This window comes from Bos grunniens, chromosome 3, assembly GCF_055505025.1.
Source record: "Bos grunniens cultivar Pamir isolate PY7600 chromosome 3, Bosgru_T2T1.0, whole genome shotgun sequence".
Lineage (NCBI taxonomy): Eukaryota > Metazoa > Chordata > Mammalia > Artiodactyla > Bovidae > Bos > Bos grunniens.
This window is the reverse complement of record NC_141167.1, coordinates 25,593,772-25,617,259: the sequence shown is the minus strand read 5'-3', so window position 1 is coordinate 25,617,259 and position 23,488 is coordinate 25,593,772. Positions and strand designations below refer to the sequence as shown.

At 38.7% G+C, this 23,488-nt stretch overlaps 1 protein-coding gene across 1 annotated transcript in view; it reads left to right on the top strand.

The window, feature by feature from the left end:
* Nucleotides 1–23,488, top strand: part of FAF1 (Fas associated factor 1) — a 497,001-nt gene that overhangs the window by 436,330 nt on the left and 37,183 nt on the right. Inside the window, exon 18 of the mRNA XM_086387547.1 lies at nucleotides 16,790–17,005. Coding sequence (XP_086243673.1) covers nucleotides 16,790–17,005 — 216 coding nt within the window. The remainder of the gene's footprint in view (nucleotides 1–16,789; nucleotides 17,006–23,488) is intronic.

Below are 23,488 nucleotides of genomic sequence, written 5' to 3'. Positions count from 1 at the left end.
GACTTCACTATACCCACCCAGAGAAAGAGAATTACTCCTACAACATCTTGCACTGGGCCCCTAATTATGAGAAATCCATTTAGCTTAGCTGATGTTTTTTTTCCCCCTTGAGTTCATGTCATGTCTATGATAACGTAGAGAATTTTTCATTCACTCATTTTGCAAATATTTTTTGCCTACTTAGAACATGTCTGAAATCTTTAGGAACAGGGCTATGGGTCCTCCCTTCCAGGAATTCATAGTCTTATAAAAATAAAATTACATAATATTTGTAAAAGGTATTCTAGTGATTTATCTGAAGTGCAATGGGAAAAAAAAGGAAGTGGTATCAAATGACTTCCTTGGATGGCTCGCAGAAAAGGACTTTTAGAACTTTTTGCTAGACGTGAAATTAATGGCCAAATTCATTTATCAAAAGAGGAAGCAAGTGATGGAAAAGCCTGGAGGGCCCTAACTTGGGCTGAGGAAAACTCCATTAGTCTTCATTCTTTGTCAGAGGATGCTGCCTCATAACTTATTCAGCAGATTTTTAAAAATTGATATATAGTTGATTTTACAACATAGTGTTAGTTTCAGGTGTACAGAGAAATGATTCAGATACACACACACACACACACACACATATTTTTTTTTTTCAAATTCTGTTCCATTATAGATAATTACAACGTTTTGACTATAGTTCCCTATGATATACAATAAATTATTTTTGTTTATTTTTTATATAGTAGTGTGTTAATCCCACACTCCTATTTTATCCCTTTCCCCTTCTTTCCTTTTTGATAACCATAATATTGGTCTTTCTTAGTCTGACTTACTTCACAAGAGTATGGTAATCTCTTGGTCCATCCATGTTGCCACATATGGCAATATTTCATTCTTTTTTATGGCTGAGTAATATTCCATCCTGTATAGGTAGCACATCTTCTTTATCCATTGATCTGTTGATGGACACTTAGGTTGCTTCCATGTCTTGGCTTTTGTAAACAGGGCTGCTGTTTATACCTCAGTGTAAACACACTGAGGTGTATGTATCTTTTCAAACTAGAGCTTTTAATCTTTTCTGGATATATGCCCAGGGGTAGGATTGCTGGATCATGTGGTAGCTCTCCTTTTAGTTTTTAAAGAAACCTCCATATTGTTCTCCATAGTGAATACACCAATTTACATTTCCACCAACAGTGTAGGAGGGTTCCCTTGTCTCTACATCCTCTCCAGCATCAACAAATGATTTTTGAATAAGAATTATGCTTAGCACTGAAAGAGAAACAAAGGCTAGAAAGACATTTTCTGCCTGCAAGAAGAGATTACATGTTGTAGGGAAGTTGCAACATGTCTACAATTAACAGCAGATCAAGGGAAAAGGTGCTAAATAACATGAGAGAAATAAAAGCAAAATACTTATGAGTTTAGGGGCAAAGTAAAAATCTTTCACAGCTTTTGAAATCAGACAACACTATAGAAGAGGTGATATTTGAGGTAGGTCTTGAGAAATGCGTAAGATTTCACCGTTTGGAAATCAGAGTTTATTCATGTTCAAACACTTATTGAGTGCCTATCACATATGTGCAAGATACTATACCTGACAAACTCTAGTCTTTGTACATGCTGAAGACTCTCAATAATGGAAGGTAGAAATAACTTTGTTGAACATCTTCTGTGTCAAGTACTCTGCCAGCTGCTTTACCTGTGTTTACTTATTGACCATTAAAACAAGCTATAAGGTTAGAGATTTCTCTTCACATGTGAGAAAACTGAAGCTCATTGAGAAGTCACACATAGAAATGGGAACAGCTGAGATTCTCACTTAGGTCTTTATGACTGTGTACCAAGCTCATGCTCTTTTGCTTACTCCATTCCAGTACAAGGCCATTTTTCATTGTGTATGACCATAGGAATCATGTGTGTAGAGTTTCATAAAAGTTTGGATAAGAGATTTGTCACTATACTTTTAGGCTATTTCAAGAAATACAGTGTTTTTAAAAAGTATTTATTTATTTGGCTGCAAAGGGTCTTAATTCCAGCATCTTTAGTTGTGGCATGCAGGATCTAGTTTCCTTACCAGGGATTGAACCCAAGCCCCCTGCATTGAGGGCTTCACAGGTGGCACACTGGTAAAGAATCTGCCTGCCAGGTGGGAGACCTGGGTTCAAACCCTGGGTCCAGAAAATGCCCTGGAGTAGGAAATGGCAGCCCACTCCAGTATTCTTGCCTGGAAAATTCCATGGACAAAGGAGCCTGGCAGGCAACAGTCCGTGGAGTCGTGTCAGACACAACTGAGTGACTAAGCACACCCCTGCGTTGAAAATATGGAGTCTTAGCCACTGGACTACAAGGGAAGTCCCAAGAAATATAGTTTTAAAATATTAGAACTTTTACTTTTATGCTGTTTCACAAATGTGCTTGCTTTCTCTCTAATAGTATATTTTCAACATATATTTGCCAGATGCCAAGTGTACACAATTAACTGCCTGTTTTAGACCTAGAAAGTGAAAGTGAGTCACTCAGTCATGTCCGACTCTCTGCAACCCCATGGACTATGGAATTCTCTAGGCCAGAATACTAGAGTGGGTAGCTTTTCCCATCTCCAAGGGATCTTGAGCTTGGTAGCATATGTACTTTCTTCTGATGATTTACCTTATTTACCCTTCGCTAAAATTTTCTCTCTTTCCAATGTTGGTAAAGCTTGTCCTCTCATAGAAAACCCCATAAATATCCTTTAGCATACTTCAGTGGAAGTGTGTACCAGCTGTAAACATGTATAAGGACAGGACGCAGGGGGAGAAAGGATAAGTCATACTTTGCAGTTAGTCATTACTTGAACTTGTCCTTTGGTGTACTCCCAAAAACAACTTCAGGTAATGCTGAACTATCCTTTCCCTCAGAGAGCTGCATTAATGGCTTTTATAAATCCCACCACTGAGAAACTCTTTATCTTCTGCTTATCTTAGTTTGGACTTCCCTGGTGGCTCAGGGATAAAGTATCTGCCTCCAGCGCAGGAGACTCAGGAAACACGGATTCGATCCCTGGATCAGGAAGATAACCCCTGGAGGAGGAAATAGCAACCCACTCCAGTATTCTTGCCAGGAAAATCCTGTGGACAGAAGAGCCTGATGGGCTACAGTCCATGGAGTGGCAAAGAGTCATAGACACAACTGAGCACGAGCACCTATCTCAATTTAATTCAGTGCTATCCAGACTCAGTTCCTATTTTTTCATGGAGCACCAGTTAACATATTTCAGCACACTAGTGTATAATAAATGTCTCTTTGGGAAAAGCTGGTATTTTGAAACCTCTGAAAAAACTGAGACCCAGGGAGATTATCCAGTTTGCTTATGGTCACTAAACTGGTTGGACACATAATCTGGACTAGAAACCGAGTCACCTGACTTTTCACAGTAACACTGCATCCCTTTCTAACCAGAAAACCTAAGCTATGTAATTGTAGAGAAACAAGAATGGTTTTATTATTTTCATTATCTCTAAGTATTACAACATTCTTTAGAAAAATGAAGTACTGAATAGTTAGATCACCTTGGTTACAGGAAAATTCCTTCAGAATTGGCTTTATTTTGCTATGGTAAGTCCTGAAGTAAAATCAGTAAAATCTAGGAATGCATTTGATCTGGTCCTTGGCCATGATAAGGTGAAAGTCTGTAAGACTATTCTGAAGGGGAAAAAAAAAGAAATGGCAAGAAAAATTTGTGCTGTCTTCCTAATTTATATATCTACTTACTCTTTCCAAAATGAATTTCAAATAACTGACATAAATACATGCAATTTGATTCAAATGGATTAAAAGCAAAAGAAAAGATGAAGAAATCAAGACAAGGTAAATTAAGGAAGATAAAGCCAAAGATAAGATTAATATGTTGACAATAGATAATCCAGCAGAGACACCAAATGCATATGACTGAGTTCTGTACATTTGCCACAGAATTTGTTATTTGCTTCTCTTGGGCTAAAGGAAAATATGATTGTTTACAGGTGTTACTCTGTCTATAATATCAGATAAAAGCTGATGTTACAGTCCCTCAGAAGGTGCCTAGATTTTTCAAGCACAAAGACCATAGAGCAATGTTCCATATGGTTCCTGTTCGAGAGGAAAGTATGCAGTATGGTGAATACTGTTCTCAAGTATATCCAGTAGCTGTAATAGCAATAGCAAGTCATGTATAACAGCTTCTTACAACTTTCAACTTTAAAGTCATAAGACCAGAGCACAATTTAATGAAAGCATCTCTGCAAAGGCTCAAACAATACATTTTTCTGATAGTTCAGTTTAAAGAATGGATTTTATCATAATTAAAGAAATGTATGGGGCTTCCCTGGTGGCTCAGTGGTAAAGAAACTGCCTGCCTATTCAGGAGACATGGGTTCAATCCCTGATCTGGGAAGATTCCCCCATGCTGCAGAGCAGCTAAGCCCATGTGCCACAACTGTTGAGCCTGTGCTCTTGAGCCCAGGAGCCACAACTACTGAAGCCTGCGTGACTTAGAGCCCATGCTCTGCAACAAGAGAAGACACTACAGTAAGAAGCCTGTGCACTGCAACTAGAAACTAGCCCCCATGTGCCACAGCTAAAGAAAGCCTGTGAGCAACAAAGGCCTAGCGCAGCCAAAAAATTTTTTAAAAATTTATTTTTAAAGAAATGTATGAACTACATATCCTTTAAGAAATCTTTCCTGAATATTGTTTTTTGTCACTGAGTTTGGAGTAAGTAGAGAAGGTTTCAACTAAGATTGTTGACTCGCAAGACTTTAATCAGTCAATATTCAGCAAATATTTGTTAATATTTTTGTGTGTACAGATCAATGAGTCTGGTACTGTGGGTACTATCTAGCAAGTGTGAGACAGCCTGTACCCTCAAGGAACTCATTGTTTAGTACAGGGGGATAGATGAATACCAAATAACTATAGGAAAACATAATACACATTGTAAAAACTATTAGAATAGCAGGTTTGGAGGAAGATGACCTCTGACTAGGAAGGCAACGAGAAGACTTAACAGAGGAAGGAAGCTTTGGAGGACTGATAATACATTGGTGGTTAAAGATGAAGTAGAAGAGTATTTTGGATGGATTGAATAGATAGGTGACTGGACGAATGGCAAAAGGTATGGGCTGGAAAAAAGGGAGAAAAGCATAGGACTTCCTCAGAACTGTAAATGGGCAAATTTGGAACATAGTCTCAATCACTAGAGCTAAGTGCTGAAAGGCCAGGTTTTGGGGAATCATGGGTAGGAAAGAATGGACCCAAAGCTATTCCCTTTTGCTGCTGGTTTCCTCAAACAGAAAATTCTAACACTATGTTTTTGCCTATCTACCCAGAGTTGGTTCCTTTCAATCTTTATGCCTCTTCAAGTAGAAAATCCTAAGCAATATTAAAGACCACTAAATGAGAGAACAGAAGAACATAGAATTAAAAACATTGGCACTTCTCTTCAATTCTCTAATTTAATCTTCACAACCATCCTACAAAATGGATTATGGGAGATAACAATCATTACCATCTTACAGATGAAGAAAATAAGATCATAGCAGGATTAAAATGCCTATTTTAAAATTCTTACCTAGCATTTGTCTAGTAAAGGCAGAACCAGAACTCCGATCCAGTATTCTTTTTATCTATTATTCTACACAGGAAGAATGAAGGTGGCACCATGAACAGGTTATTAAACTAAAACTGTTTTTTATAGTTTGTGTTTTCATCTTAGGTAAGTTGCTTCTTTTCACATAGATAATACCATTACACTGGACCATAATGATAATCAATTTTGCCATCAGCATGTCACTGTCTGTTGAGCAGTTCAGTTCAGTTCAATTGCTCAGTCGTGTCCAACTCTTTGCAACCCCATGAACCACAGCACGCCAGGCCTCCCTGTCCATCACCAACTCCTGGAGTCCACCCAGACCCATGTCCATCGAGTCGATGATGCCATCCAACCATCTCATCCTCTGTCATCCCCTTCTTCTCCTGCCCTCAATCTTTCCCCAGCACCAGGGTCTTTTCCAATGAGTCAGCTCTTCGCATCAGGTGGCCAAAGTATTGGAGCTTCAGCTTCAACATCAGTCCTTCCAGTGAAGACCCAGGACTGATCTCCTTTAGGATGGACTGGTTGGATCTCCTTGCAGTCCAAGGGACTCTCAAGAGCCTTCTCCAACACCACAGTCCAAAAGCATCAATTCTTGAGCAGTTAATGTGTCCTAAACTCTGTGCTGAGCACTTTACAGATATTAACTTGTTGAATCTCTGCAACAACTTAGTAAGGAAGGTGACAATATATAAATACACCTTACTATAATTATAGAGACTTATTTCTTAGGTCAGAGAAGGCAATGGCACCCTACTCCAGTACTCTTGCCTGGAAAATCCCATGGACGGAGGAGCGTGGTAGGCTCAGTCCATGGGGTCGCGAGGAGTCGGACACGACTGAGCGATTTCACTTTCACTTTTCACTTTCATGCATTGGAGAAGGAAATGGCAACCCACTCCAGTGTTCTTGCCTGGAGAATCCCAGGGACAGGGGAGCCTGGTGGGCTGCTGTCTCTGGGGTCGCACAGAGTTGGACACGACTGAAGCGACTTAGCGGCAGCAGCAGCATTGCTTAGGTGGTTCCACTTAAAGTATTCTGCTACTAGCCTTGTGAACCATTAAACTAGAAATTTCATTTTCATGGTATCCGAACTACTACCTGAAGCCTGTTCTTCATATCCAGAAGCAGCCCAAAAATCATATATCTGAATATTAGTTTATGAAATATGATCTCATTTGCCTTGATTTACTTTATCCAGCAGTGAGGCTGTATTTTTAGTAAGCTTTTATATCCTCTAGATTGATGATTGGTTGCCAGGAGCAGAGAATGGCTCTAGGATTGGGTCAGACCAGCAATACCTGTATAAGATCTATTACACTTATTTGATGATCTCATTTATTGTTATGATTTTAAGTACTGTCTATACATTTGGCCCCCAAATTTATATTTCCATCTCCTCCCATTCCTTGAACTCCAGACATGAATGTATAATTGCCAGCCCATCATGTCCATTTAGATGTCTAATAGGCATCACAAATTTAACATATCTTAAACTGAACAACTGATCTTACTCTCCCCACCCAATCTTACCTTTCACAGTCTTCCCTATCATAAGTGGAAAATCTTTCCAGTTGTTTGAGCCAAAAAGCTTGGAACTTCTCTCTTTCATGTCCCTATTTAATGAGCAAATCCTGTTGACTCTACCTTCAAAATATACGTGGAACTCACATGCTCCTCACTAACCCCATTGCTACCACCCTCACCTAAGCAACCATTTCTGTTACCTTGATTACTTTAGTATCCTCGCAGCTTGACTCCATGCCTCCATTTTGCCTTTCCTATATGTCTTTTGATACATTCTTCTTAAAACAATTGGCATATCATGTCATTTCACATCACCTGTCTTCATATCTCAAAATAAAAGCTAAAATCTTTACGGTGATTTCAGTCAAAATCTTTGCAGGATTTTTTTTTCTTTTTCTAGACATTCACAAATGGATTCTAAAATTTTATGAAAAGCCAGTAGAACTAGAATAGCCAAAAATCAGTTGTGAAAGAAACGGGTCAGTGGATTTACACTACTAGATTTCAAGACAGTATAATCAAGACAGTGTGGGGATTGCCAAAATGATTGTCCCATATATACATGATACAGAACAAAGAATCCAGAAATAGATCCACATGTGTGGATCATCAGTTGATTTTTTAAAAAGTGCCAAGACAATAAAATGGAGAAAGGATGGTCTTTTCAACAAACGATGCTGCAAACTAGTGAATATCCATATGCAAAACAAAATTGAAGACAAAACAGTAAAAACACTTCCAATCCATATCTTACATCATGTTCAATAATTAACTGAAAATGGGTCATAAACCTAAATGTAAAACCTAAAACTATTAAAGCCCTAAAAGAAAACATAGGAGAAAACCTTCATGGTTTTGAGTGAAGCAAAGATTTCTTAGTTCTGACATCAAAAGCACAAGTCAAAAAATAACAAATATTTAGACTTCATCAAAATTAAGAACTTGTGTTCAGAAGACATCGTTAAGAAACTGAAAAGACAAGCCACAGACTGATAGAAAAGTCATCTTTCTAATATCCAAAATATATAATGAACTCTCAAAACTCAATTTTTTTTAAAAACCCTTAGTTTAAAAATGGGCCAAATATTTGAACAGACACTTCACCAAGGAAGATATACATCAGGGCAAATAAAGATGTGAGAAGATACTCAACATTATTAGTCATTAGAGAAATGCAAATTAATACCACAATAGATACACACTAATTATCAATAGAATAGTATTTAGAAAAAAAAAGGACAATACCAAGTAGTAGCAAAAATGAAGAGCAACTGAAATGCTCATATATTAATGATGGGAATCATTAATGATAGCACATCCACTTTGGAAAATAATTTGGCACTTTCTTATAAAGTTATAATATACACACCATATGACCCAGCAGTCACACCTAGGTATTTATATCAATGAAATGAAAGTAACAGAGAAATGTATTTTTATGCAGAAGTCTGTACTCAGATGTTTATATTGGCTTTGTTTGTAATCACCCCAAACTGGAAGTTACTCAAGTGTCCCTCAATTGGAGAAACAGTAATCAAACTGTAACATAGCTACATAATGGAATACCAATCAGTAATAGGTAGAAGTGAACTACTGATATATTCAACAACATAGATAAATCTCAAATGCATTACATTAAATGAAGGAAGCCATTTATATGACATTTATAACTAAATTTATATAACATTCTGGAAAAGGCAAAACTAGGGATAGAAAACAGGTTGCCAGGGGATAAGGGAATTGGGAGGTAGACGATAGAATTGTTCTTTATCTTGATGGGTGATGATGGTTAAACAAATGTATGCATTTATCAAAATTCATTGAATTATACATTTAAAAGGATGAGTTTTACTATATATGTGTATGTGCGAAAGTGGTTTGATTGGTTTGATCTCCTTGCAGTCCAAGGGACTCTCAAGACTCTTCTCCAATACCACAGTTCAAAAGCATCAGTTCTTTGCCACTCAGTGTTCTTTTTGGTCCAACTCTCACGTCATTGCATGACTACTGGAAAAACCATAGCTTTGACTAGATGGACTGTTGTCAGCAAAGTAATGTCTCTGCTTTTTAATATGCTGTCTAGGTTTGTCATAGCTTTTCTTCCAAGGAAAGGGAAAATGAAAGTCGCTCAGTTGTGTCTGACTCTTTGCAACCCCATGGCCTATACAGTCCATGGAATTCTCCAGGCCAGAATACTGGAGTGGGTAGCCTTTCCCTTCTCTAGGGGATCTTCCCAACCCAGGAATTGAACCCAGGTCTCCTGCATTGCAGGAGGATTCTTTAACAGTTGAGCCACAAGGGAAGCCCAAGAATACTGGAGTGGGTAGCCTATCCGTTCTCCAGTGGATCTTCCTGACCCAGAAATCAAACCAGGTTTTCCTGCATTGCAGGTGGATTCTTTACCAGCTGAGCTACTATATATAAATTATACCTAAATTTTTAAATGGGAAAAAAATCATTTAAGTGGGCTACTCAAGACAAACGATCTAATCACTCTTCTCCTTTACTTCCTCTATGACTCCAACTCCTACCCCTTTCCACCTGATCATTCTGGCTTTGCATTTATTGTGACTTCTGCCTATAATACTTCTTTTAGATATAAATATGACTCCTTCTTTCCTTTAGGCCTCTACTCACTGAGGCCTATGGTATTTGTATTTATATTTGTACCAAGGTTTATGGTATTTAATGTTCCCCTTAATGACAGCCCACTCCCATACTCTCACCTGGAAAATCCCGTGGATGGAGGAGCCTGGTAGGCTGCAGTCCATGGGGTCGCTAAGAGTTGGACACTACTGAGCGACTTCCCTTTCACTTTTCACTTTCATGCATTGGAGAAGGAAATGGCAATCCACTCCATTGTTCTTGCCTGGAGAATCCCAGGGACGGGGGAGCCTGGTGGGCTGCCATCTATGGGGTCGCACAGTCGGACATGACTGAAGTGACTTAGCAGCAGCAGCAGTACCTTCCTTTACCAATACTTTCTGCTCTTTTCTCCACAGTACTCATCATTATGTGACAAACTGTATATTTTCTTGTGTGTATATTTATTTTTCTCCCACCCTATTAAAATGTTGGCCTCATGGAAGCAGAATATTTTATCTGTTTTGTTCCCTCTTATTTTCCCATCATCTAGATGGGAGGTGACACATAGGTGCTCATTTTAAGAGTTCATGGAATTAATTAATGTTAGCTTTAGCCTATTTCACACTCTGCTTCAGCCAGCTATAAATTGTTATTTAGTGTGTACTCATAACTGACTAGAAGAGAGTGTGCATGTATTTATGTATGTATGTGTGGGTGTAAGTTAGACCAGTCTTGGATTATTCGTATGAAAAGTTGGTGTAGGTGTACCTTACACTTTCTGTTTAAAAAACATAATTGTATAGAGACAATCTTTTTTGGATATCTGTCTTTACTGCTTAATTTCACTTCAAAAAGTCCTCATTTTTCATCCCTCAGATGTGAATGCTTTGAATATTCATTTGACTTTAGTGAAACAAAAAGCCCAAGACCAGTTTGTATTTCCAACTTACACTAGGTTTCCTCGTTTTGTTACAAACCTAAAATAATGCAAATGAAAAATTGTATTTGTTGAGCAAACCGAAGTTTAACAATAGTGTTACTATGACTGCTATTCAAGTGTAGCTGTCCTTTATGTCATTTGTTTTGCCACAGTATTTACTTACACAAGGCCTTTGCTTTTAGCCAGTTTGAAACTGAGCTACTGATGTATTTTTGTTCTTTTTTTGCCAGTAAAACTTGGGTATTCAGATCCCAAGGTTGCTGACTTACCTAGTATCTCTCCATTGTTTTCCACATTGGATCACTGGTGAGGAATAGATATCTGAGGTCTGTTTTCATTCTGGGTAAAAGCCCTGGAGACTGGGTGCATTGAGGAGCAGACATTGTGTGCACAATGAACGGGGTAATGAGCTACTGTTGTTTATTTGTCTATAGTATAATTGGTTGAGTTCAGATAATAATGTAGCATCTGTTGTTATACTGTGCAGGGAAATGTCAAAATAGAAAGCAGGCAGACAGGTGGATTAAAAGAGAAACAGGAAGAGAAACCAGGAAATATCACATAAGTTCTGATTTAAAGTAGATGCAAAGGGATCATGGTAACAACACCAACAGTTGTTGTTGTGCTCTGTCATCTGTGTGCACAGTGTTATGGCATGAACTTCAGTGCTGGGCACATCTGACTAATTTGAGTGTTGACCATGTGTCAGCACTTGCTAAGTGTTTTATAAATGTGACTGCATTTTACACAAGCACCCTTATGTGGAAGATATTATTGGTCCTGTTAAATAGGGTAACTGAAGTTCATAAAGACTGTCATATGCCTATTGGCCAGGATTTGAACCTCTGGTTGTCATACCAAAAGCCTGTTTTCTAACCGTACATTACATTTAGTAGACTAAAGTTTTTTAAACTGCAGTGTTAAAAGTCAGGATAGTGATTAACTTTAAGGAAGGCAATTCTCAAGAAGGGGACAAAAGGATTCTGAGAACTTTAATCAGGGTGCTAGTTATACAGAAATGTTCACTTACTGAAAATTTATCAAGTTGTGTATTTAATATATGTACACTTTTTCATGTATGTTATATTTCAATAAAAACTTTAAAACAATGACAAAATACAACTTTTAACAAAAGATACCGTGTATCAGCTGTGTATAACACTGTTTCAAATTTTGTTTTTTAAAGTTTAAAATGTGTATTTAAATGAAAATTAATGAAGAGATTCTGAAGTGATGAAAAGTTTTAGAAACAGATAGTGGTGATGGCAACACAACACTATGAATATACTTAATGCCACTGGTGGCTCTCTCTTGGTGGTGAATCTAGAATTAATTAGTAATGCTTTCTTATCACTTACTCTAGTTTTTACAGTAAATGTATATTACATTTATAATCAGGAAAAATAGTTTAGAAAATAACTTAATATTTAGAAAATAACTAATCCATAGAGGTAGTTTACCCTTTAAATAACTCTTGGTTAGCTGGCCCTTGTAGGACACATGTAGAAACTTAATGGACAACATGTAGAAAGTTGATGCTGGAGGAAGTCAACCTCAAAGAAAGGAAACTCAGGGTGTTCAGTTCTTGGTTCCTAGAAATAGAAGCCATGATATTCAGATTCTTTTAGCATTTGCTGAGCACCTACTACATGCTTATCACCATACTAAGCACTTTTACATGCAGTATTTCAGTTAACATGTTAGTTTATTGCTTCTGTTATCAAATATATAGTGAGCATCTATTTTGTACTATGCCCTGTAGTTACAATAAAAACATATTCTCACATCCTTACAGAGCCTGCAGGCTAGTGGGAAAGCCAGACATTAAACAGGTATCAATAATATAGTATACTGAAAGCCATAATAGACATAATTGGACCTTAATTTTGATGTACATGGGTTCATCTCTTCATTGGGATTTTAACATATGACAGTGTTACTAAAATAGTTTAATATTTGAAAATATTTTGCTGAAACTTATTGCTGACTCAGAACACTAATAGTAAATAAACTTCTTGTGGTATCCAAAAAAAAAGATAAAAGTAACTGATTTAACTTTCTATTCTTCTGGTTTTTAAACAATATTTTTGTCTCCATTTCTGAGTATCAATTTCACCATATAAAATATGAGAGTATAGGACTATTTAGACAGTGTAACCCTAAGCAACCATTAACCAAAGCCTGTTATGTCTCAGACACCACACTGGGAACTTTACATATGTTGTGTATATAATCCCATGTTTATAATCCCCTTTGAAGGAAATGGCAACCCACTCCAGTATTCTTGCCTGGAAAATTCCATGGACAGAGGAGCCTGGCAGGCTACAGTCCATGGGATTGCAAAGAGTTGGACATGACTGAGCACACAGGATGAAGTAGGTGATATTAATTCAGTGCCTCCAGAAGGAAAATGACCTCAGTATTATAGAAAAGACTAGATTTTCTATACAGTACAGAAAATTTTAATGCTTTTTTGAAAATACTTCAGTGTAAGAACCAACCAGATTATATAAATAACACAGAAGGTAATTTCTTACTCATACTAGAGTCTGAGCAGATTTTGTTTTGCTATTAGTTGTTTTAAATATATTTTAACAGGTAATACATTTATATAAGTCAGAAGTAAAAAATATTCAACAGTGTATTCAGAAAATGCTGTCACTTCTTCTACGCTGTTTATCCCACTTCTGTAGGTCACCATTTTTGTGTTTCTTTTTATTACTTTGTAAGTTTATTGATTTTTCTCCAAAGAAGCAGCCTATTTATTGGTTACTAGTTATGTTTTTCTTTTTTCTAATGTAATTCCTTTATGCTTTTAGTTTTATTTTCTTCTCAGCTTACTTTCCATTTGTTTTATTGAGATTTTTTTTCTCCTAGTTTTTTAAGCCTCATTCTTAATTATTTTTATTCTTTCTTTTTGAATTATATAAGAATTTTAGAGTTACAAATTTCCTCTGAGTACGGCTTTAACTGAATCCCTTACATTCTAATATGAATATGAAATTTCAATAGTCATTGTTTTCTAGATACTCTGTAGTTTTCATTTATATTTCCCCTTTTACCTGAGAGTTGTTTAATAGAGTGGTTTTTTGTGATTGTTCTTTCTCCAAAGGGAAGAGTGACACCAACTTGGAAAACTGTGTTGAGCTTTCAGAAAATGTATATCCCAATTTCTCTCATATTCAGTTCAGTTCACTTCAGTTCAGTTGCTCAGTCATGTCCAACTCTTTGCGACCCCATGAATCACAGCACACCAGGCTTCCCTGTCCATCACCAACTCCCGGAGTTCACTCAGACTCACATCCATCGAGTCAGTGATGCCATCCAGCCATCTCGTCCTCTGTCGTCCCCTTTTCCTCATGTCCCCAATCCCTCCCAGCATCAGAGTCTTTTCCGATGAGTCAGCTCTTCGAATGAGGTGACCAAAGTACTGGAGTTTCAGCTTTAGCATCATTCCTTCCAAAGAAATCCCAGGGCTGATCTCCTTCAGAATGGACTGGATGGATCTCCTTGCAGTCCAAGGGACTCTCAAGAGTCTTCTCCAACACCACAGTTCAAAAGCATCAATTCTTCAGCCTTCAGCTTTCTTCACAGTCCAACTCTCGCATCCATACATGACCACTGGAAAAACCATAGCCTTGACTAGACGGACCTTTGTTGGCAAAGTAATGTCTCTGCTTTTCAATATTCATAACTTTTCTTCCAAGGAGTAAGCGTCTTTTAATTTCATGGCTGCAGTCACCATCTGCAGTGATTTTAGAGCCCCAAAAAATAAAGTCTGACACTGTTTCCACTGTTTCCCCATCTATTTCCCATGAAGTGATGGGACCAGATGCCATGATCTTAGTTTTCTGAATGTTGAGCTTTAAGCCAACTTTTTCACTCTCCACTTTCACTTTCATCAAGAGGCTTTTTAGTTCCTCTTCACTTTCTGCCATAAGGGTAGTGTCATCTGCATATCTGAGGTTATCGATATTTCTCCCAGCAATCTTGATTCCAGCTTGTGCTTCTTCCAGCCCAGCGTTTCTCATGATATACTCTGCATAGAAGTTAAATAAGCAGGGTGACAATATACAGCCTTGACGTACTCCTTTTCCTATTTGGAACCAGTCTGTTGTTCCATGTCCAGTTCTAACTGTTGCTTCCTGACCTGCATATAGGTTTCTCAAGAGGCAGGTCAGGTGGTCTGATATTCCCATCTCTTAAAGAATTTTCCACAGTTGATTGTGATCCACACAGTCAAAGGCTTTGGCATAGTCAATAAAGCAGAAATAGATGTTTTTCTGGAACTCTCTTGCTTTTTCCATGATCCAGTGGATGTTGGCAATTTGATCTCTGGTTCCTCTGCCTTTTCTAAAACCAGCTTGAGCTTCTGGAAGTTCACGGTTCACGTATTGCTGAAGCCTGCTTTGGAGAATTTTGAGCATTACTTTACTAACGTGTGAGATGAGTGCAATTGTGCGGTAGTTTGAGCATTCTTTGGCATTGCCTTTCTTTGGGATTGGAATGAAAACTGACCTTTTCCAGTCCTGTGGCCACTGCTGAGTTTTCCAAATTTGCTGGCATAATGAGTGCAGCACTTTCACAGCATCATCTTTTAGGATTTGAAAGAGCTCAACTGGAATCCCATCACCTCCAGTAGCTTTGTTCATAGTGATGCTTCCTAAGGCCCACTTGACTTCACATTCCAGGATGTCTGGCTTTAGGTGAATGATGACACCATCGTGATTATCTGGGTTGTGAAGATCTTTTTTGTACAGTTCTTCTGTGTATTCTTGCCACCTCTTCTTAATATCTTCTGCTTCTGTTAGGTCCATACCATTTCTGTCCTTTATCAAGCCCATCTTTGCGTGAAATGTTCCCTTGGTATCTCTAATTTTCTTGAAGAGATCTCTAGTCCTTCCCCTTCTGTTGTTTTCCTCTATTTGCATTGATCGCTGAGGAAGGCTTTCTTATCTCTCCTTGCTATTCTTTGGAACTCTCTCATGTTACTCATATTACTTGATTTTAATAGTTGTAAATTAACTGGGAGAAATTTTTATTTTTCCTGTTGATGAAAACTGGGAACATGAAAGAGCGAGAGTAACCAGAAACACAACTGGTTACTTTCTGTGAAGCTAAGCATGCCAATTCCAGGCTTATTTGTCTAAGCAACCTCCCCCAGTGCTAGGAACAAAATGGTTTTAGTGAGTTTCTGCCATAGGCAGGGACATCAGAGACCTTTAACGTCCTTCTGCTGCGTTATCTTGAATGTGAAACAACGTAACACTAGGTTAAGAACTAGAGCCCAACCCTAGCCATGAGATCTCCCAACAGTTTACCCTAAGGTGTTTGAATCTGCCATCTCTAGATCCAGAGATCTGGACTTGGCCAACTGTGACAGCAGTAGTGTAGTGGCAAGGCTGGAACTGGGACCATAGTCTGCTCTAGTAAACCTGGTATTTTAATTTCTTTTCTTTCCATTCCATTTTCTTGTATTGAAACAAAATATATATAACAGAAATCTGCCTTTGTAACCATTTTTAAGTACAATTAAATGGCATGAATTACATTCACAATTTTGCAACCACTACCACTATTTCCAAAAATTTTCATCACCCCAAGCAGAATCATTCCTCCATTTCATTTTTAATATCTTATCCAGAATTCTACAAAGTCTTCAGCCATTTCTACTTGGGAAATGTATGTTTTCTGTCTCTTTCATTCTGTCTTTCCCTCCACCTCCCCATCTGTGTGTGTGTGTGTGTGTGTGTGTGTGTGTTTGCACACACACGTGCTTTTGCAAATGCTTCTAATAGCCTTAATTCATACCACAGAAAGGAAGCAATTGGGTGTTCGATACCTATTTCATCAATCACAAATACTGAGCCTTTCAGTAAAAAATTAATTTCTTTTCTATGTTGTTACCTATCAGTTTAATGTGTCATCATGATGGGATTTATTTTAATTACTTGCATATTGTGCTGATATTTAAAAAGGTGAAAAACACGTGATTCTGTTGTTCAAGTATTAGGCTTAGTTAATAAATGGGCAATGACTTTTTGATGGGTTCTAGAAGCCAGCAGGTTTTTCTAGTGTCTCCTTCCCCCACCCCCCACAGTTCCATCTATCAGCAGTTTAACACGTTGTTTTTGCCCTCTTCAGGCCATCAGGCTCTCCTTAGAGCAGGCCTTGCCTCCTGAGCCAAAGGAAGAAATTGCTGAGCCTGTGAGCAAACTGCGGATCCGGACCCCAAGCGGCGAGTTCCTCGAGCGGCGTTTCCTAGCCAGCAATAAGCTCCAGATCGTCTTTGATTTTGTAGCTTCCAAAGGATTTCCATGGGATGAATTCAAGTTACTGAGTACCTTTCCTAGGAGAGATGTAAGTTCCCACAGCTGTCTCGGGAAGTACGTCCTGATGGGAGATAACGCATCATTAAGTCTAGACAAAGTAGTCCAAGCAAAGTGCCATGGCACACTTTACCACAAAACCAGGCACTCGTGAGTCCTTCTTTGTTCTGCACACCATTCTCTCCTCAGCCTTTGGAGAAGGTATGGCTTACCGGGCCAGCAGACGTGTGCCTAATAGCCTAGGTAAGGAATTAAGTATGAGGTCTTTCTTCCTTCCTAATGATTTCCCCCTATTCCAGCACTCATACAGGCTTTCCCAAGATCTCAACTCTGTATCCCATAGGACTTCTGAGAATTATGTGCTGAACAACTTAACACTCAGATCAGGGTCAATGATTATAGGTTCACCATGAAAAGTCATGCTAAACCAAGAATATTTTATAATTTGAACTATATAATAAGAACTTTATAATAAGAACTATAATATAGTTCTTATTAGCCTGGGAAGTCAGAGAGGGTGACTTGAATTCACTGTGTATCTGTATTTCAGTAAGGCTTTTGATAGTCTCTCACAATATTCAGGAGAAAAGTAGATATAAATTGACAGTTAAGTAGATTCTTTACTGATTAAATAGATGTGTCCAGAAACTGCTGGCTAAGAGACTGTCCTCTCCCTGGAAGGAAACAAAAGGCTCTATATTTAATCTAATTATTCACCGTACTTATTGGCAACTTAAACGAAGACATTATCATATTTATGGATTATGAAAAACAAGATTCAGGAAACCCTTCAAATAGTAAAACCTAGAAAAATTTTACAGAAATATATACATATGGAAAGAGATGCCTGCATAGACTTAGAAAACAAATTGCTGAAGTTTGAGATGGAAAAATCATGCTTGAATACAGGTTATTATGGTTAAATTAAGGTGAATATATTAATAATGTGTTATGACGCCATCAAAAAGCCATTTTGCATTTTTAGAGGTATAATCCCATCAAGAGAATAACTTAAGTCCTAGTCAACTCTGTACAAAAATAAACTACCTTTGAATAGTCCTTAGACTCCATGCTGAAACTCCTTGTTGTCACTTGAAGAAATAGGAGCTTATGTAGAGCAAGGCAGTTAGGAAGAGAAGGAAACAGGAAATCATATCATTTGGGGAAGTATTTTTCTCTAGAGAAGGAATGGCCATGGGAGATGTGATTGTTGTCTTCAGCTATTTGAAAGCATACCAATAAAAACTGGAATCTGATTTTGTGTGACTCCAACAATAAACTAGACCAGTAAGTTGAAAGTTATTGGGAAGCAAATTTGGTCTTTCTAAGAAAGGAATATTTTGTGTTGTGAGGTAGTAATTTTTCTATTTTTGAAGTTAACAAAGCACTACTGAATTATCCCTTTTTGCCAGTAATGGATATATATGGAGTCATTCCTGGTGTTCCTCCTTTATATGAAAAGAGGCTGAGACTAGCTTATCTCTAAGATACATTTTAAATCTTGATATTCTGTGACTACAGTATGATCTGCTAATGTAAGGTTTAATAGCATAGACTTCAACACCAAAACCAAGAATTTGGTCAAGGTTCATTTTCATCATCATCATTCAGTCACTCAGTCGTGCCTGACTCTTCACAACGCCATGGACTGCAACACACCTGGCTTCCCTGTCCTTCACCTACTTAGTCCCTCACATTAGCTATTGGATTTGCAGGATAGAAACAGAAGCTAGTAGTATATGTTTAGCTCTGCCACTCAGCCACAAATCTCTTAAGTAGGATGAAGATCCAACAACTATCTCTAACCCAAGGAGACTAAAGTGGACCTCAGGTGTTGGACATTGTCCCTTCTCTCACTGCCCCCACCTACTACTCCAACCTCTTCTTCTTTTTTCTTATATAAGATGCAAAATATGCATAGTGGAACACATGCATGCATATGCTCTATGGACCACATGGCCAAGTAAGAAACTACCTTAAGTTCTAGGGCTGAAGTTGAACTTTAAATGGGTGAACACTTAGAAAAGAGGTACTGTCAAAGTGTTCAAGATCAGCCTGGCTCTCATGCTTCTTTCAGGCTATGCTGGACCATGAACATCTTACCTTGGAGAACTTGTATAACTTAGGAGCCAAATTAACCCCTTCCAACACTTGGTTTTAAGTCACCCTTCTGAGCTTCATCTATAAAATGAAAGTACTGAAAGAAATGGAATCTATGGACTTTCCTGGCTTTTAAAAGTAACCTTTCTTTTAGATTAATTTTTGAACCTGGTTCCTGGGAGTATATCAAAAAGCAGAGATATTACTTTACCAACAAAGGTCCATCTAGTCAAGGCTGTGGTTTTTCCAGTGGTCATGTATGGATGTGAGAGTTGGACCATAAAGAAAGCTGAGTGCAAAAGAATTGATGCTTTTGAACTGTAGTGTTGGAGAAGACCCTTGAGAATCCCTTGGACTGCAAGGAGATCCAACCAGTCCATCCTAAAGGAGATCAGTCCTGGGTGTTCATTGGAAGGACTGATGTTGAAGCTGAAACTCCAGTACTTTGGCCACCTGATGTGAAGAGCTGACTCATTGGAAAAGACCCTGATGCTGAGAGAGATTGAGGGCAGGAGGAGAAGGGGATGACAGAGGATGAGATGGTTGGATGGCATCACCGACTCAATGGACATGGGTTTGGGTAGACTCCGGGAGTTGGTGATGGACAGGGAGGCCTGGCGTGCTGCAGTTCCTGGGGTCGCAGAAAGTCAGACATGACTGAGCGACTGAACTGAACTGGGAGTGGGGTGAGAGGAAGAGTCTCTTAAAAGGAGCTGGGTCTTATGATCAACACTAATAACTTCTTCCCATAAGATAAAAATGTGGACTGTGAAAAGTTTCTGTTAAAAAGAATCAGGGCAACTGAGACGTGAAATGTAGAGGGTTCTTAGGCCTGCGCCCTGCCTGCCTTGAGCTCTTAGTCACCATGCATTCAACCTTTTCAGTGTAGACCATGTTAAGTGTCACTATATATTTGCCCTAAATGGAGGGTCAGTCATTTGGTCTTAGAAAAAATTTACTCTTAGATCGCATTTGTTTTACTCTGCTCAAGAACACTATTCAATCTGGTTAACGATCTCTTCTCCCTGATCCCTTTCTACTTCCATCTCATCCGAAGGCTAGTTTAGACTAAATTTGGCCCAGTTGCTCAGAGAAAATGTCTAGCCAAAAAGGCTTGTTCCTATTGTAACAAGAGCTTCCCAGTATCCATCACAAGTCCATTTTATGGTCCTTGGTCAACTTGAAATTATCTGCCACAGAATGATTATTCTAAAACCCTACTCTGATCATTCTTTTTCTTTTTTCTTTTTTTTTTAAATTTTATTTTATTTTTAAACTTTACATAATTGTATTAGTTTTGCCAAATATCAAAATGAATCCGCCACAGGTATACATGTGTTCTTTTTCTTATTTAAAAAATCTTTGGTAGCTTACTACTCCCTTAGGATAAGTACAGACCCATTAGAATGCTTTTTAAAAACTCATCACAATCTGGCCCACAATCCTCTCTCTCCCACCTTAAATCCTGCCTCCCCTTACTTAATTCTGTCACCAGGAGATAGATATTGCTCACTTTTCACTAAAGACACAAGAAACTGTCATGCCTTTGTGCTTTTGTATATACTTTGTTCTCTTTTCCTTGAATATCTACCCTTCCCACTTTTCCTGACCCATTTGAACTTGTCTTTTAATGCCTAGTTCAAATGTCACCTCCTCTGGGAAGCCTTCCCCTTCTCTTAAGCTCCTCACCTATGTATCCAGTGCAGTTTAGACTATACATTCCTCTCTCAGAGAATTTGTCCTATTGTTCTGTAATTATTTACAGAGACTGTTCATATCATGTTCGTATCTATCTCCCATGAAGTTACCAGCATAATGACTCACACATAAGCATTCAAGTTAATGTTGTCAAGTGTTAATGACCTCAAGTCTGATTGATCCTAAATCCCTGATTCCAGAGTGAACTAGAGAGACTGTTCCAAATGAGAATAGATGCCATAGGCCCACCCAGATTCCAGACCCACACCTAAACCCAAAAAGCCCACCCAGGACTCATTAGACCTCCTAGAGCTAGGGGTGGGATGAGAGTTAATGGCCCTTCATCCTTCTCTGAATGTTCTTTCAAGTCGAATGACTAGTGTTTTTGCAAGGCTATTCTGTAACAGCCATCTGTGTCTGCAAGGATTAGGATCTAATTTGTAAAAGTCATCTTAAATTACAGCCAAACTAAAGACTGTTAAAAAGCACATCTTAAGACCTTGGCTTTTTAATAACAAATAACATGGCTTAACTCTAGAAGTCTTATTGTGTCTTCAGCCTTTTCTCCACAAAGCAGAGACGGGTTTCTCACCAGAGGACCTGTTAAACATTTTTCTGCGCCCCTCCCCCTATCCCCCCAATCAAAACAATACTTCATGTTAAGATTTCCCAGCTGTCCCAGCTATTTACTAAATGTCTGCTGGGTATACCACTGAACTGAGTGCTGTGGGACAACCAAAAATAGCAGCAGACACAGGCCTTCCTGGGAGAAGCTGATTGTCAAGATGCTGAGAACACTGAGTTGTTTGTTTAGTTGTGTTGTCTTCCATTTTGCTAATGACACTTACTAAGAGAAGAGGTAATATTCATTTCAGAGCTGCCATCATTAGGCCCTACCTCATCAGTATGTTAGAGCCATATGAACATCATTGGCCCATTTGCCTTACTCAGGCATACCCAGGCAGTGAGGTAATTGAGTCTAAATACTGAAGAATGACACTGCCCCCCACTGTTCCTCACCCTGCCTTGGAATTGGAGTAAGGGATCCCTGCCGGCTCCCCGTTGCCCTCTGCAGTTGTCTGCCGCCACTCAGTGTAAAGTTGTCAGCATCCCCCAGCCTTCCTCTTCCTTTTTCTCGCCTCCTTTCTTTCCCACCCCTCCATCTTCTTTCCAATCCCATTTTACCCTTATTACCCTCTCCTCCTTGTTTTCACTCTTCCCTCCATTTTTTGTTTTCTTAATCCCACAGCTCTTCTCCTTCCTGCCTCCTGTCCTTTGCTTCTTTACCCTATTCGTATCCACCTGCAACTGGAATGTGAGGTCTTACTATTTATCAGATGAGTGCAGACTACTGCTAAATGAAGATGGGGATGACAGGTGAGCTTCAGGACTGGTGACCTGTGTGCCTTGCCACTTGCATAATCACATAGCCCCCATTCTTGCCCCAAGAACATCTCTTCCTCTAGATCTGTAGCTATGAGTCCCCCAAACAGTGAAGATTTGTTTAAATGAGCTGGGAGGAAAGCCTTACAAATTTAGGGTAAACAGATTCCTTCCTCTGTCCCCCATCTCCCTTTACTACACTAAGCACCAAGCACTAAGCTCAGTACTGAGAACACAGTATTAAAAAACAATGGCATAGTTCTTACCCTTGTCAAACTTAACAGTCTGTATCCACAAGCTACTGCTGGATGACTTTAGACTTGCACTGGGATGACCCAGAGGGATGGTATGGGGAGGGTTGTGGGAGGGGGGTTCAGGATTGGGAACACGTGTACACCCGTGGTAGATTCATGTTGATGTATGGCAAAACCAATACAATATTATAAAATAATTAGCCTCTAATTAAAATAAATAAATTTAAATTAAAAAAGGATGTCCTATTTACCACCATATGGAAATAAAAATAGGTTACTGGCATTTCATTCTTCTATTCATTCTTTCATAGAGTAAAACATTTGCTGAGCAACCATTCGGCCAGCCTCCATACCAGACATAATGACACAGAAATAAAGGAATTGTTACTGACCTTAAAGAGTTCAGACTTCCCTGGTGGCTCAGATGGTAAAAGCGTCTGTCTACAATGTGGGAGACTGGGTTTGATCCCTGGGTTGGGAAGATGCCCTGGAGAAGGGAATGGCGATCCACTCCAGGACTATTGCCTGGAAAATCCCATGGACAGAGGAGCTTGGTAGGCTACAGTCCACGGGGTCACAAAGAGTCGGACACAACTGAGTGACTTCACTTTCTTTTAAAGAGTTCACATTCTAGTAAAAACACATATGTAAAGCAAACTGCATTACGAATCATACAAACAGTTGGAAGGATAGGTAATTTCAGCCTGCAATGATAAGACTTCATAAAGGAAATGAATTTGACCTGAGCCTTTCACAGAGAGTTGGGTGAATGAAAATGAAATAGATTAGTTAAAAGTCATGCTTTTAATAAAAATTTTAGTGGTAGTTAGACCTGTATCTGAATCCCACCTCATCACATACTTGTTTTATGACATTGAGCAACTTACTTAGCCCTGCTGAACTTTTATTTTTTCACTTTTAAAAGAGAATAATAATACCTGGCTCAGAGAATTGTGGCAGAAAGTGAAGAGGAACTAAAAAGCCTCTTGATGAAAGTGAAAGAGGAGAGTGAAAAAGTTGGCTTAAAGCTCAACATTCAGAAAACAAAGATCATGGCATCTGGTCCCATCACTTCATGG